The 16,993-nt window shown below is 36.2% G+C and overlaps 1 protein-coding gene across 2 annotated transcripts in view; it reads left to right on the top strand.

Moving 5' to 3' along the window:
• The window catches only part of LOC135685746 (dynein axonemal heavy chain 5), an 82,492-nt gene that overhangs the window by 20,228 nt on the left and 45,271 nt on the right, over positions 1 to 16,993 (top strand). For both annotated transcript variants that reach the window (XM_065201801.2, XM_065201800.2), the window contains exons 21-39: positions 790 to 1,002; positions 1,358 to 1,419; positions 1,969 to 2,020; positions 2,386 to 2,517; positions 3,017 to 3,126; positions 3,500 to 3,596; positions 4,185 to 4,382; positions 5,001 to 5,066; positions 5,399 to 5,491; positions 5,981 to 6,088; positions 6,855 to 6,946; positions 7,285 to 7,378; positions 8,174 to 8,425; positions 9,508 to 9,642; positions 10,157 to 10,216; positions 12,721 to 12,885; positions 14,115 to 14,241; positions 14,531 to 14,955; positions 15,463 to 15,686. In XM_065201801.2, the coding sequence (XP_065057873.2) occupies positions 790 to 1,002; positions 1,358 to 1,419; positions 1,969 to 2,020; positions 2,386 to 2,517; positions 3,017 to 3,126; positions 3,500 to 3,596; positions 4,185 to 4,382; positions 5,001 to 5,066; positions 5,399 to 5,491; positions 5,981 to 6,088; positions 6,855 to 6,946; positions 7,285 to 7,378; positions 8,174 to 8,425; positions 9,508 to 9,642; positions 10,157 to 10,216; positions 12,721 to 12,885; positions 14,115 to 14,241; positions 14,531 to 14,955; positions 15,463 to 15,686 (2,705 nt within the window). The remainder of the gene's footprint in view (positions 1 to 789; positions 1,003 to 1,357; positions 1,420 to 1,968; positions 2,021 to 2,385; positions 2,518 to 3,016; positions 3,127 to 3,499; positions 3,597 to 4,184; positions 4,383 to 5,000; positions 5,067 to 5,398; positions 5,492 to 5,980; positions 6,089 to 6,854; positions 6,947 to 7,284; positions 7,379 to 8,173; positions 8,426 to 9,507; positions 9,643 to 10,156; positions 10,217 to 12,720; positions 12,886 to 14,114; positions 14,242 to 14,530; positions 14,956 to 15,462; positions 15,687 to 16,993) is intronic.

The following is a 16,993-nucleotide window of genomic DNA, read 5'->3' as shown; positions in this document are numbered from 1 at the left end:
AAAAGAAGGTTTATGTTAACTGCAGTTAAAATATTGCCACAGCAGTTACGAAAATGTGAACATATTCTTCATTTCGAGCTGTATCAGTTCATGCTTCAATTCAGTCTTTCAATTCAGTCATACGGTCTTGCTAACCAGGAGACAGCCACGATAAAGAGATATATTCCAATCTGTTGCTCTACTAACGACCAACAAGCAATTATTCGACTTTTAGAGAAATTCGAATGACTCGGTTGATGAGTTATCGAAGATAATTGACGCAGATTAAGTGCATAAAAATGACAGATTTTCCCTCTCTCTGAATTAGCATAAAGTTGCTTCTCTGTGTATACGAATGCATAGATTTATAAATAGAGATTTCATTAAAGCGTCGAGCATAAAATGTTGAAACATGTAAATCTAGTCAGATCAAAACAAAGTTCTGCTTGTCTTCAAATATCATTGCTTGTACGTATTAAGACTTTCAAAGTCCAATCAAACATGTGCTTATTTAAGTATCCTACATTCTGTGCCGAATTTTTTTCTGCAATTATCTCTGCCTTTTTTCCTTCGATATTCCTTATATGACTCTCTTTTTTATCTTTCTTAATATCTTGTTTTTAAATGCACTTATTTTTAAATCTTAATGTCAGACAATATGGTTTTCATGCCGACATTTACCTTTAATTTAGGCTGGTTATAATTCGAATTTTATTCTTAAGTTATATATTTGTTCATATTTTGTAGCCAAATGTTTTTATCAATCACAGGTCTCCAGCTGTCTTATAACGATTATAAATTCCCTTGTAGACATTTGTCGTTGAGGTGATTCAGTTCAGAAACAGCTTTGACTCGCAAGGCCCTGGCGTTCCTGGTGTTATTCCATCAGAAGCAGTTAGACGTTTAAAGCTATTCCATGACAAATTCCGTCAACTGGACTACAGGAGGAAAGTTTTGGATGCCGTTCAGATTATATTTGGAATAGCACCTACCCCGTTTCCAGAGCTCAACAGAACTGGGGAGGTAAGATCGTCACTTTGGGAATCAAGCTAAACTTGAAAACGCTTGCAATCTTGTTCAAGCCGTCAAGTTAGTTGTATCGACAATAAGAGTTTCTTTGCTATATTGGTTTATGTACTGAAGACTTAAATAAAAGATTTATAATATTGGGTTTAGAAAAGTTCATATTACAGTATTTATTTAAAGTGAAGGCTAAGGAGTTATTGCCACGGCTTTGCCCTTTTTCATGCGTTAATCATAGACGTATATGCGTAACATATACTAAAATGGAAGTTTCTTACACCAACACATTTCAAAATTGTATCCTCAATTACTGCAATAAAACATGTCTTTAAAGATTAAATATTGTGCTTTTCAGGAACTTGAAATGCTTGAAATGTTGTACGGGCTTTACCAGAAATTTATAAACTTTGATCAAAGGTAAGGAGAAAATCTTTTTCATGAAACTTGCCTTTAGATCATTATGACCTAAAATTGGTTACTAGTCTATTTCTTGTAAGTTTTCATCTCATGTCAGAGTTTTAAAATTGATATGATTGGAAACCAGTCATAGTTTTAGTAAATTCTACATTCTTTCAGATTTTTTAAGAAGAGAGTTAGCAAGTTTTTGATATCTTAATAACGAAGCTAAAAGTTTTGTTAAACCTTTCACAAGGGTCGGTTATCAAAATGAGCTACATGAAGGAGTTTTCATAACTACCAATTTTCTGGGAAGAGCCTGGAGAAAATAGAATAATTAGAAATCTGTTAACTCTAAGTTTTATCTCAGATTTTGGGATAGTTAGAGGGTCATGGTAGCCAACCTTCTGATAGAAGATGGTACCTGATGATGATGTTAATTCTAAACCCTATGTAAAGTGTGATAAGAAAGCGTATTAATTTGTGTGTATTACATCGGATTGCCTGAATTCTATAACATAATGATTTATTTTTCTGTGAATCTAAAGCGACTTTCACTTTATTGTTTAGTTTTCGCGAGCAGCTATGGGCTGAAGCAGACCTTCTCAAAGCAAATCAAGAGGTACTTTACATACATGATATTTTTGGTCATAAATCTAATAACTTAGTTTACATTAGCTCTTCTTAATATCGAACCATATTTTGAATATCATGGCAAAATAATATTTGAATAGATTTGTATTGTCAGTATAGTGGTGTATCTAACATGTAGCTTACGCTTTGGATGATAGAACGGTTCTAAGTTGCAACTCCAAGTTTCACGCTAATTATGGTTACGAGACATATGTTCAATACATCAAAGTTTGTACAGCTCTGCCTATACGGCATCGTACCTATCTGACCAAAGGGTAAAAAGTATAACACATCCACTGTATGTATAAAGCGCTATTTATCTTCAAATGCATTCTATGATCGCAATTTATCTAGGTCAACACATATTGGAAAGACTGCACGAATCTGCCATCAGCGATTAGAAGCTGGACTGCTTACAAGGAAATGAGAGATGCAATAAGAAGTTACATTGATGTCTTTCCTCTTTTAAATAAGCTCGCTTCAAGGGTATGATTGCTAGTGTTTTCTGTTCTTTTTAATATAATGTATGCACAGAGGTATGTTAAGCCTGGAATGTTATAGAAGAAAATCAAAAAGAAAATCAAATTATCCCACCACAACAAAAGAACATTTTTGGTCTGGATAGAATATTGAAAAAATACGAAAGAAGATAATCACATGTATAACGATTAACCTCTTAAACTGTTAATACAGCACTTTGAGCATGCTCTGATAGTTGCGTTGTTTTTAGCATTAAGGCAGATAGAACCAATATCCCATCTTAGCCACCCATTGAAAAATAAAAATTCTATTTCATATGTAGAATTAACACCAGCGCTTCTCCTTGGCCGTATAATACACATTTCTTCTAAAGCCTATGTATTAGGATTTATTTCTTTGCAAACATTGACGTGAATTTAATCTTTAGAAAATGATCATCGGTTTCAAATCATTTTTGAGATATTTCCTGCACACTTAGATTCGTATCATACCTAACCTTTTACAGGAGATCAGAAACAGGCACTGGCTTGAAGTGATGGCGGTTACGGGAACATCATTTCAGCTGGAAGCAAATGTTTTCAAGTTGATGCATTTGCTGGATTCACAGCTTGCTAAGTACGTCTATTGGGGAATGTAGTTGACATTATCATTCATACAGGAATTCTAAATTGGTTAATATTTTAGAGTAAACATATATTTTGTCTCCTTTCATGGTATGTTAAAGTTGGCAAAGACTAGAAAAAAGCCGGGTCCTTCTGATTAATTGTAACAACATAATTACGTAATTCAACTATTTGCAATTCATTAAGAGTCTGTGTGGCCAATTTTATTGATTGGCCAATTTTTAATTGACAGGTAGAAACATTGAAACAACTATACAAATAATTAACCGAGGCTAGGCCCGTTCTGAACCATAGCCTGTCCATCAAACTTCCTTGGGGGCATATTGTCGCTATATATACATTGCTTAAAATTCTCTTTTGACTAGACATAAAGAGGAGATTGAAGAAATTGTGCAGAATGCAGGCAAAGAGCTTGATCTGGAAATCAGAATTAGAGCTATTGAGGAAGAATGGACAGAGCAGGTTTGCTGCCATAGATAATTTCAATCTTGCTTATTTTACTACTTCAATGATTTGGTTATTTTGTATAATTTCAAAATCTTTCCAAAGAAGGATGCTTTGCCTTTTCCAGTGTCACCTTTTCTATTGCTTGTACCTGTTCTTGCTACTGCCTAGAGAAAAGTCTAGCCAAGAGCCGTCGAGAGCTTGTTTTCCGTGATAAAATTTGGTATCGATGCTAGATACTTCCTACACTATGCATGTATTAATTTTCAAGTGCCCTTTTTGGGTACCCCACCCTGGAATTTTCACTCCAAGCAACCCCCTTTCTATGTCACTGGTGTAGCAAAAAGGACCACTTTCCAAAGGGAGTTTTTTGCCTTGCTTGCTTCTGTCTAATTCAGGGCCGTCAAAAATTGTATCATGTGGTACAATTTGGTTTAGAAACTAGATACTACCCGATGCAAGTAAGAAATATTCACGGGCCTTTTTGGGGACCTAAAACTGGGGTTTTCTCCATAACAACCTCCTTTTTAATGCCACTGGATTAGCCAACAGTATCACATAATTCGATAGACTAAATTCAAGACTTGTAATCATCTATTCTTACAGGTTTTGAATTTTGAGAGATTCAAAAATCGTGGCTTGGTTTGCATCGACAAAGAAAATACTGAGAAACTGTTAGAGATAGCAGAAGACGCCAAGTCTTCTTTAGCAATCATGCTGACGTCAAAACACGTAGCTCCTTTGCGAGATGAAGCTGCCAGTTGGGCAGTTAAACTGAAAGAGGTTGGAGAAGTTCTTGATCAGGTGAGATTTTCCATTTGATTTTTAAGCATTTTGTTATACTACCTGGCTCTTTGTATCGCTTAACTACAGCCAAAGTCACAGTGCACGTTTGAGTCAAAGTCAGCCAAAGTCACACCAAATTTGCCTCAAAACCTATGACAGTAAGCAAAGTGTGACAGTAATCGGAGCTTCATTGACTTGTAAATAAGGCAGTGGAGTCTTTTCATAGTAGACTTCTCATTCCTTAACATTCCATTATTGAGTTTTTCACGACACCCTTCTCAACCCAGGGCCGTTCCGTTGTCGAAAACTTGTAAATTAATCTAAATGTACATTTGGAAGACAGAGCAGCATTTTTTCTTGGCCCGAGATTTCATTATACAATTCCCAACATGAGTTTTGGTGTTTAGAACAGAATGGTCCTGAGTTGCCAATTCAAATTTTTTCCAACATGATTACTATTCTAAAACAAAAGCTGTTGATACATGTTTTGTATAATTTACTTTTCAATCTCTTCTGTCCAAAGTTGTCATTTTATGGGATAAATCTCGTTGAAAATTGTCTTCTTTTAGAAATGTGTCTTAAATAGCTTGTCATCAGACACTATTCTAAGATTGTTGCCTTCTAATTTACTTCTAGTGGCTTTCAGTGCAAGAGCTGTGGCAATGCCTAGAGGAGGTATTCAGCAACTCTGCAACGGCAAAGGTAGTCTTTTTATCATCTGAATGAATTAGATATAGTTTGTCAACTGTAATTTAGTATCTGAAAACAAATCAGTGACTCAATTCCATACTTCAATTTCATACAGAACAGTGACAAATACATAGCTGATGTAATAATTGAAAAAAGTACAGTGGAAGCCCGATCACACGAACTCTGAAGGAAACCTGAAAATATTTCATTATATCGGGAGTTCGTTGTTTTCGTTATATCGGGATTTCACCAAACATTAAAAGGGAAGTGTTAATAGTTTGCTGATAATTGCCATTAAACATGCTGATCGATACTCAGAAATTCTACACTTCTATTTTTCATAGGAGCTGCCCCAAGAGTCTTCAAGATTTGCACGCGTTGATCGGGGCTATATGAAGACGATGAAGAAGGCTGTAGAAATCAGAAATGTGATGCAGGTAAGGCGGAACCGATTTTTCTACCAATTGCGTATGCTGTTAGAGAATATTATGACTGAATTGTTTAAACAATGAATTGGTTATATGAAAATTATCAAAGAGAAATTCAAATCTGAGTGTCTTTATTACTACGCTGAAAATTTTGGAACTTTAAGTAGCATTCCAACTTTTACACCAGACGAAGTTTTTCAGAGCTTTGATGTTGTTCAGTCTCAATCTATCACTTTCTAAGGGCATAAGCTATCAAAAAATATAGAGTTTCTTTCGGGTTAACGCTATCGGGGACTATGCGAGAAAGGCAAAAACCTTTATGATTTATTTTCTGAATGCTTTTACAATCTTTTCAGTGACGTTGTGAAATGGTTGTTCTTTATTCAGACGTTTTAACACGATAAGAACAAGGATGCAAAATGTATTCTTTTGAATTTATCCTGAGTGTCGATTCTCTTTTGACTCATAAATCATGCTCGTATTCAATTCGATTTGCAGTGCTGTGTCGGTGGTGATGTACCAAAAAATCAGATGCTTAAGGGGCTTTATGAGGAGCTGGAAATCTGCTTTAAATCGCTGGCTGGATATTTAAACAAAAAGCGAAAGGTTTGCTAGCACTTTGAACATAGATAACTGTACTTACAGTTGCTACACTTCTTATATGTTTATATATATTTATATTGCCTGGTGATTACACAATAGACATAAAGCTCATAGCAGCAATTTTGCAAGGAAAATCCAAAGAATTAGGAACATGCAACTGTAAATAGGATGTATATAAATGTTAGTGTCATTTTCATATATTCTTAGATCTATTTTCGTGTATTCATTTTACCTTTTATTTCTTTGGTTTTGTAGTAGGCCTTAGTAAGCTGTATATAAGCTCTGTTTCAACAGCCTACTGTAAATGAATTCATAATAATGAAAATAATAATAATGATAATGATAATAACGATCAAAATAAAGTCACCACCCTACTGTGCTCCTAAAGTATTTCGACTCTATAGGCCTCTCATGTCTTCATGGAGGAAACACTAGTTTGATCCTTTGAAAGATGGGATTTGAGTATTCAACAATCTTAACTTTATGGTGGTAGAGTGTGTTTTATTTGCATAGGGACTGAAATTTAGTTGGACTTTTATAAGTTATTTTATATTAACATAAAACGTATTCGAACGTTACTTTAATAGTTTCTTCGCCTTTTCCCACTTCACGTTTGATTCTAGAAAGCTTTAATACATGATATTACACGCAACATAACACAATGAATATTTTAGCACGCATTAAATTTTCCTGTAATTTCAAATAACAATTTTATGCATCATTCTTAACAATGATTAGACGATTCTAATGTCCATTTCATTTTGTATAGGAATTTCCAAGATTTTATTTTGTAAACGATGCCTCACTTCTCAACATTCTAAGCAAGCCCTACAATTTGGATTCTGTGAGGCGTTATTTACCGTAAGTTATCTCTATCTCAAACGTTTCTTTTTTGTGCAGTTTTTTATATCTTTAAGGAAATGTCTCAAATTTCTCAATTTAACACTATTCTGCTTCATTTGTTATCTTTAAAAACCTATATGTATGTATTCTTTATAGAATTGGCAAATTGAAACAAATTTTTTCTAAACTTTTGCCCATTGGCTATCAGTGTACCAGAATTTAAGAAATTGCTGAAGGGTATTTGATAAATCTATACAGGATCATGTAAACTTTATAGTAATGGTTAGTATTTTGTCACTCTAGTGATATCAAGGCAGCACTATTTTTTTCAAATCAAGGAGACTTTGTCATTTTAGGGCAATTTTCAGTGGGATTCATTCAATAGATGTTTTCGCAAAGCACGAAAAAAATGGAAAATCTAAACTTCTATCAACGAAAAATTTATCAACGGTAAATCATTGCGATATTTCAGCGTTGCGTTTAAGGCATTGCTTGCTTAAAGTTGCTATCCCGATGGGAAAGTCAGCTGTTTTGCGGATATGGAGTTAACAGGATCAGAAAGCGCAAGTTGCTAGATCGCTTGATGGCAGCGCAAAAGGTTGTCGATTCAAAAGGTCCACTTTTTGAGGTCTCGATCCTGTGGCAACACTAGGGAGGCTAATAGTATCGATGAAGGGACTGGCCACCCTACTTCGTCATGCTGCTTGCCTCTTTAACTTGCACTTTTCTACCAACCAATGTATACGGACAGTCCTTTACGCTTTTAAAAACTCACTTCCCTTCGCGGAATCATTCACTCTTAGATAATCATTAAATACCTATTTTTTCGTCGTTGTGGAAAATCTTTTCAATTTTTGCTCATTACTTTATAATCCTTCTTTTACATTTCTTTTCTGTTCTTCGTTTTTAATTTCCCTGTTATGTTTGATTTTTTTGTTCTTAAAGAGTAATTTTCATTATGATGTAATAAAAAGTTTTGTCAAAATTGGTGTACTGAGGATGAAATTTCCAAAGAAAAATGTTTGACGTCTAAACAAAGAACAGAACAACAATAAATGCTTTGATTATTAGCAACATTTGTATCGTTTATCGGGTTTTCACTATCTCTAAAAGTACACTTGACTTGATGGTATACTTGACTCTTAGGCAAATATGAGGATGGCCAAAATAAATGCAAAGTTTTTCACTTTATCGGCTGCATGAAACACCTACTGTCAAAATCACATTTTTTTACCTGAATTCTAGGATGTAGTAGAAAGACTCGTGTACACCCCTGACCGGAAGAGAAGTGGCAGTATGGATCGAATGTTATCTCCAATTATTGATGGGCAAGAGGAGAAACCTTTATCAAAGCAAGGCCGGACCTTTACTGACAAGGCTTCTTCGATTAACCTTGAGCAAACGACAAATTTGGAGGAGTGGAAAAATGATCTGCCTCATTTGAAAATGGTCGCCGTTTCAGATGCTGTCGGTGAGAAGATAAACTTAGATGTACAGGTATGGTATTTCTGATCGTCGCTTATAATGTATTGCACAAATACTGTTCAGCACTATCTTTCTTGTTCTTGCAATGGTTGAGAGGTTTGAGAGCTACAATGCCTGCCAAAAGTACTTGGAACACCCACCAATTTACGCTGCTTTTGATATCTTTCAATCCTTTCATGAAAAAAATTTGCTACTTCCGCCCCCTTCCCCCTCAAACAATGTTGATGATTTAGAGAAATATCATAAAAGAAGCGCAAAAGAAAGTGCTTCCTAAAATCCTAATCCGTTTGATAGTAAACCAACATTGTTCCGTGGGGGAGAGGGGGATGATTGGTTTTGACCTTGGAAATTGATGTCAGTGTTCCAAGACTTTTGGCAGGCATTGTACCTGTATGGTAGGGAATTTACAATTGAAAGTGACAACAAACCCTTAGAAGCCATTATGAAAAAAGTGTGTTAAGCGCACCAAAACGTCTACAAAGGATAATTCTTCGTTTATAGAGATTTGCCTTTGCCATTGTCTATAAGAAGGGTTCTAAAATATTCTTGTGTTAAGCAGATGTGTTAAGTAGATCTAATGTTTTTACACCCATGTTCTCTCAGACACATTTGAGATAAATATCATTTTTAATTCATATCTTCTGATTTAAAGTTTCCTTGACATCTGCCGTTTTGTACGACAATTGGATCATTGAGGCCCTCGTTAAACTGAGACATTGAACTTTTTCATCTCCATTGAAAATATCTTACACAGAAAAGGCATACAACTTAAAGTTCCTAATAATCATTTTGGGAGGAGGCCGTCGTAAATCCAGGGGAGGTTATTCTAAAGTTTTCAGCATCGGAAGAAAAAAAACTTTTTGCCCATTTGAAATTTTTGCCCAGCTGATATTTTGTTGGCGAGCTAAGATCTGTCTGAATATCATGTTGGCATTACGATAACATTTTTGAAAACGGTTCACCAGGTATTGTGAAACTAAGTCATTGAGGGACTTGAGGGCCAAAGTTTTTAACCCTTTTTTGCTTTATTCTCTTTGTTGTGAAAATATTCAATTGATTGGCAATAAATCATTATTGTATTCCTTGAACGACAGGTTCGTCTTGAAAATGGTGTCGAATGCTGGCTAAAATCGTTGCTCAGTCAAACTAAGTCTACACTGAAAAATTTGATGCAGCAATGCCGTGTTGACATCGAAAATGGGATGTCCATTGAAGACTGGACATTTAAGGTATTTAATCTTTTCACAGTCTCACTTTTTAGAATCAGATTTTATTCGAGATTCGAAATTCATAAAGACATCTGGCGATTCTTTTAGATCTTTAAAATATCGATTTGATTTCGTTCTCAAGATTTCTTGTTTTTTGATGAGGGAACAGTGAAACGAAATTTGTTAGCGCGATCAGATTCATTTTTGCAAGCTCCAAAGCGGGAGATAAATCGCATTGAAGGAAATTTGAGAGAAACCTCAACTTTCTGAAGTAAATTATCACACCGAAATGGGTAGATCACTTATTTTCCTAGAATGAAAACATATATAATGTGTTGTTATCGTTTTACTGTCTCGTTTATTAGTCCTTGCGTTTATCAAATAGGGTTGGAAGTTTTATCAAATTGTTAACTAATAGACTTAAATGTTCTTGACGCTATCCTGTTTATCGGTATCAAATAAATCAGTTATTCTCATTATTTTCAAAAGCCTCTTAAAAGATGGAGATAACAATAGATATCTTTTCTTCTTACAGTATCCATCACAAGTCGTACTCATCAATCTTTTTCATATTTGGACATTGGAATGTGAATCGGTTGGTATTTTTTTGTATCCTTGGACTTCGTCATGAATAAATTGTGGTTTTTTAAATATATGCGCAAACAACATTCCTGTTTATCATGAAAATCCTCTTTGATTTATCTTGATATCCAAGTTGATCATTTTGCTTCTTTATTAATCTTATTGATTAATCATCATATTGGATTGATTAACAGTGATTTCCTTATTGATCTACTGCCAATTTGATCGACCCCTTTTCACTTATTTTTATTGCTAAATTTTACCCAAATTTCAATTATTGCAATATTTTCCAAAGGTATGCTCTTTATGGACATTTTTTTACAAAACACTGCTTTTTCGTGGTCTGAGGATTGTTTCCCATGTAGTTCGGTACTCTCGATTTCCAAATGGGCCCCCCCACCCCAAACGCCAATAAAACTTTGAATTTTCACTCCCCCAGGCGTTTTCAACTGCACTTTTTATTGTCATTCAAGCATTATTAAAATCTATTCAGAAAATCTTTCTAACATAAGTACATATGACGGTGAAATACTATACAGACTAGAAGAAAATTTAATAAGAAATATCCTTTTCTTGTCATTATCATCCTGTTAAAGATATATACATTTTTCGCTAAAAAGTAGTCGGAACACTGCAAAAGTCATATTCAAAGTTAACAGCCCTAGGATTTAGCTAGCTACCTAAGCAGTGGCGTAGCGTGACTTTTTCAACTGGGTATTCTCTATTTAACAAAAGGGTGGGGCAAGGTGTGGCTTGATGGGGCTTGATGGAAATAGGAGGGATAATAGGAAGATTGAAAGGACTAGCTATTGACAATTTATCTAATTTTCTTTCTGGTTCGGTTGGCAAGTACTGCACTGTCAGGGCATTACTATGATGAAACCGATACTTTGCTAAAGAACCCAACGCAAATATACTCTTCGAATTTATTTATCGCATCAAAATACCACTAACCATTTCATCAAAAGTAATTCAAATCAAAACGTATCATTGAAAGTCAGTAAAATTTTGTTGTGGTTAAATCCTCTAAAATTTGCACTGATGTAAAGAGGAAGTAACTGTAAACACCTTCTCTTGATACCTTAATACAAAAGGGCTTTCGAAAGTTATTCACATAGGGCATTACACGAGTTATAAATAGTTTGTGTTATGCAGTGGATGCAGTCTAGACTTCTTCATGGCTTAATCGTGATATTTTCAATACAAGTTAATGATTGAAAGAATCGAAGGTAATGAGACGAGAGACTGCACAATAAAGCAAAATAAATGGGCTCGAATAATGCAAACAAAATAGGCCAACAATATAAGTGAATGCACCAGGCAACTATAAGGATATTATTCAGGCCTATCTGCATTTACTTAAATTCTATCACATAATACAAACAGAAGCATCCCTGATTGACAAGCAATAACAATTTAATTGACATTTCAAGAGGCACAGATCTGAGTCAGTGTAGCATTAAATAGATGCCTACCTTTATTTTCCACTTTGCTGTTGGTAGGTTAAGATTAGGGGTCAAATGAGAGAATGATTATTTAACAGTAATACGGACACTGCAATAGCTTTGAATGAAGTCATGTTTACTGTTTTCGATGAAGATCCACCACTCCAACAGCTCCGACGTCCATTAACTGTTTATATCGATCTCAAAACGAGACTTTTTTGAACCAACTTTGAGGCTGTACGCTGCATATTTCTCAGCGTACAAGACCATTGTTTTAGCTGATTAACGGCAAATATTATTCATGGAAAGGAGCATTTTGATTGGTTGAAGAACCGTCTAGGGTATTCACTGCGTATTCATGACCGATCTCCATTCAACATGAAGTAACTCAATCTTCAAAATTAGCTTTAAAGATCTCCCAGCTTCTCTATGCGTCGCAGCGTTATTGTTTCAAACTAATTTCGTGATATTTTGTACTTGTACAAAATGTAGAATATCGAAGGTAACGAATTCAACCAGAATCAATAGGCCATAAACATCTTTTAGTTATTACAAGTATACGTCGTATTAATATATTTTCTGAGAAATCTCAGGGTATTCACTGAATACCTTGAATACCCGGACGCTACGCCACTGTACCTAAGCCATCAGCGATGTCGCTAAGTTCTTCCCTCTCCTTCAAGCAATGTCGACTCCATCATTAGAAGTGTCTATGCGTCCAACCAAAGCTGTGAAGATTTTATGTAGGTCTGCCAACAATTTTGCCAAGGAGTGTAGTGTTCTTTCAGGATTTAATGAGAACGCGAAACTATATGACTCTTTCCGCTCTTTCTTGCAATTATAATGCTGAATGTTTTTAAGTGCAAGAAATAATTTGTCTTTAGGTGCAGCTATTCTCACCTTGCTCTTTACTTTAATATCTCGTGTTTTCAATTACAGTTCTTGGTCATCTCTACTGAGTCATATGTTATGCATTTCAAATAAATGAAATGTTATCAATATCAATATAATCTTATGAACCATCTGGCGAATCATATAATATATTGAATTATTCGACATGATATTATTTCAGGGAATATCCGAAATCCGCGTCGAAAGGAAAGCTTTGGCCATTGCCCTCAGGAGGTACACAACATTGTTTAATAAAATCCCACAGATCATAGCACGTGGTGCCTGGAGGAATTCCGATGTAGCACTAAGCGCTGTGCATCAGTCTCGCCTCGAATCACTGATAAGTGTGAGTTTCAGAAGTTTCTCTCAACTTCAAATTATTCATTCATGCCTGTTGTCTTGTGAGGGGGGGGCAGTGGCAAGGGAGAACAAGGGCCTCCTTTCCTGCTCATCTCAGTGCCATCAGAACGAAATTCATGTTGGGGGGTGTCTATTGTATTGCTTCCCATTTAGTACGCTATTATGGTGGAAATATAGTACAGCATGACAATTATTTGGGAGGGGGGAGAGTGAGCTCCCCGCTTCTGACGGCCCTGCAGCTAAAGCATAGCGAAACAGCGGGGGGGGGGGGGGCTGAGTAGTAAATGAAAACCTAAATGCACTAATTCAGTGTCCGGGAACCATTGGCACTCGTGGAAGAGGGGGGGGGGCAGTTATTGGGTGAACCATTTATCTGCAAGTCGATGCTTTCTACAGGCTTCACGATCGGGGGCTTTCTATGGTGCGGTGAAACCATTTGAAATGTAGCCTCCAGTGACAAACCGATAAGAACTTTACTCATTGAGATTTTATTGTAAAATTTGAGCGATTCGCTGACCCGCTTGTTGTATTCTTGTTTAATGAACCCGATGCATATAACTAAATAATTCACATCACGTGCACTATAACAAGAAGGTCTGAATCCGAGTTTGCTTAGCATGCGTGCAGACTCGGAAATTTAAAAGAGGAGAGAAAATAGAGTCTGCGTAACAGAGTCGCTTTTCTTGTTCGCTGACATCAACATTTTATTCTAAGCACTATAACAACAACTCATTAGCGTGCAGTGTTTTTCTGTAATTTTAGTTGTTCAAAAGAACAAAAAGAACTATTCTATAAGCCTGATGTCAAACATTTATACTTCAGTTCGAAGGCGCCACTTTGAAAACTGAAAAAAGCAATTGAAATTCCCCCAACCAATCAATTTCGGTTCCTTGATTCTGAGGAACCTGTGAACAAGAAAATTGTCTCTACCTTTTCTCCTGTTTTCAATTTTGTCAACAGAGTCTGCACGCAGGCTAATTTTGCTTTGCTTAATGTGCGATTTCCTTTTTCTGTATAAGAAATTGTGCGTGTTGTAGCCATTAGTTGTTGTGAAATCCCTATCTGTATTAAAATTATTTATTGCGCAGAAATCCAAAGTTCAGGAAATTGCACTTGTTTTATCAGACAATATGCAGAAGCTTTAACAACCCTTCTCCACAAACAAATAGTTATATATTGTCTCCTTTTTCTGTTAGATTTGTCTATTATTTCTAGGTTGGCCTTTATTTACGTGATATTCTTGAAGATCTGGGACGACGAAAGCTGAGAGAGGCTTCTGATTTCGAATGGCAGCGAAATCTTCGTTTCTACTTTGAAAACAGTGAAAATGAGTCAGATGAACGTGAGGAATTCCATGTTGTTGAACATTAATTTCCGCCATTCAGCGTTTTCTAAGAAATAGGTTTTTAAAAGAGAAGATGCTGGATAAGTTTACTCAGTTTGGCGGTCTCATAAACTCCTTCCTGAATACCATAAATTGAGTTTCATGAAAATGATCATTAGTCGAGATCTGTGAAACTTGTTAAAGCTAGGTTGACTTTGTGTTTAATGCTATGGACGTACCAACCATTGCGACCGGAGACATGTTTAAAGTTGGTTGCGAATCTTTACTCTGTCTTTTTTATTTCTAGTCTTGCTTGCCCTTCACGTCCTAAACACGAAATTCGACTATGGTTACGAATTCACCAATTGCAAGTTTCCAATCATCATGACCTCTTTGACAGAGCGGTGCTTTGTATCGCTCACCCAGGCAGTCAGCAGCAACTTTGGTGGCTGCTTGCAAGGCCCAGCCTCCACAGGAAAGACTCAGACAATCAAAGGCTTTGCTCACTTGCTTGGAAGGTTTCTCATATCAATCAGCTGTTTAAAAGACTTTGAAGTTAATTCAATAGGAAGAATTTTTACTGGTGTAGCTCAGGAAGCAGCATGGTGCCTTTTTGACGAGTTTCAGCAAGCATCGTCTATTACTGTTTCTGTGATAACCTACTATGCACAACATATTCTGAACGCCATTCGAAGCAAGCAGAATATCTGTTATTTGCTGGATTCGCAACAGGTGCATAGAATATGACTTTTATTGATGCTTAATATCGCAACATAATATATAAAATCTGTGTTGCAAATTCCAATGCAAGCCAGTTTCTCTCGGATTACATCATGATGTTGATTATACACAAGCATGTTTGCCTATTCCTTTTTCAGTTGACTTCAATTGCTTTACCCGTAATTTCTGGAGACAATAACGCTTGTTTGCTACCTTATGAAAAAGAGCCTTGCACCCTCCCATTATCGACGCTTCTCCTAATAGGCCCTCTCCCTCCACTGACTCCTCCTCTATCATTGCCCGCCCTTCATCAGTCTATCCCCTCTCGGCCATTACCTCTCTTAAACCCCTATCAGCACCCTTCCTCCATCGAACTCTTTTATCTGTGAACCCCTTTCCTCCATGGACTCCCCCTCTATCCAGTCCCTACCCTCAGATGACGCACTGCCCCTATCTATTCCTGAAAATCTGCCATTTATCATATGAAGCACCTAAATGTAACATTCCCTCTACCCCCAGATTTCCGTGATGCCGTCTCTGGCCATTTTCACAACAGCTACCAGCACTGCTGAAGCAAGACTCTCTATTCCGCAGTCCACGCTTAATCTGTTTAGGGAAATCTGCCTGGTGAAGCCTGATTATTCTGTAATACTGCGAACACATCTGGCTGCTCAAGGCTTCAAGTCATACAAAATGCTGGCAGATAAAATACGAATGGTCGAAGAAGTCTGCTTGAACCAGCTGTGAGTAGTTTGTTTTATTTATTTTATCAGATTTTTACATAAGATCTGTGTTTTTCCATTCAGTTTAATTTCAGTTTTTTACGAAAAGTGGTCCATCCTTCAACAGAAGCTGCTTTTAAATTGACTTAATTTCTATTAAACCTTCAACGCTATATAGATTTAGATTCAGTAGGCAAGTACCTTGATAGACACGACTGGGAGTCATCACACAGCCTCGTTACTCGAAATAGAGCAATTTTACCCGCATTTCCTTTACAAAAATCCATATCTTAAGACACGTTTATCATCAATCAATTTCAGGTGAAAATGTTTCTTTTTGCGAAAAAGTTATCAAATTTTTGAAAAAATGGAAGAAAGGTGAACAAGTTACAGTGAGTGGGAATTCAGATTTTTTGTTTGAATCGCAAATTTATGCATGGTACTGCAACAAAGAGAAACACACTTTAAGGTCACTTGAAAATAATCTCATCAAAAGGGATCACGCACATATCTATCTCAAGCTTGTCCTCTCCATGTCAAATTCTATTTTTTTTAATATTACAACAGTGAATCCCACTCAAAAATCACCTTTACAGATTAAAAAGAGCGTGATCATTTAAGAATCACAAGGAAGTGGGCGAGATGATGTAAAACCTTTGATATTAAAAATAACAAATGAACATTTATAACTTCTAACGAATTATCACTGTAATGTTATTGTAGGCTCGTGTAGGTGTCCTCGATATCAGCTGATCCCCACCATGCTTGTTATTCTGCTTCTTTCCTTGACGGTGATTGATTAGCGCCAGATACCCAATCGAGACTACGTCTTACTCTGTTCAAAATTCAGCAAAGCAGGCGCTCTTCGATGTCATATGCAAAATAACTACTGTGTCAAGATAAATTAAAACGCTAGAGGTATAATACGCCTCCACGCCTCCGTAAGGGAAATCTTAGGAATTTACAAAAAAACATCCTGATGTCAGGCACGAACCGGTTTAAAGAATAATATTTCGCAGTTTTTCAATATTTGAAATTAGATTCAAATGCTACCTAGCAAATGCTTACGCATGTTCGTTAACAGACGTGGCCGTTATTATAGTCTTTTTGGTTCGATGACTTTTGTTGTGGACCAAAGTTAAAGAAAGAAAAAGCTGTAATTATTATATTATTATGTAGCTCTTCTAAATCAATCACCCCTTTCCCATTTCAAGGCTTTTCTTCAATCATGCTTACCTCTTTGTCACATACCCAGTGTTGTCCAGGGCATCCCAGGAATCTGACCCCCAATCAAGTATCGATGATAACGAGCACATGCTCGAAATTTC

The sequence above is a fragment of the Rhopilema esculentum genome, chromosome 15, assembly GCF_057945365.1.
Source record: "Rhopilema esculentum isolate cy_ngs chromosome 15, ASM5794536v1, whole genome shotgun sequence".
Lineage (NCBI taxonomy): Eukaryota > Metazoa > Cnidaria > Scyphozoa > Rhizostomeae > Rhizostomatidae > Rhopilema > Rhopilema esculentum.
The sequence above is the reverse complement of the archived record's forward strand: the minus strand, read 5'-3'. Positions and strand labels throughout refer to the sequence as shown.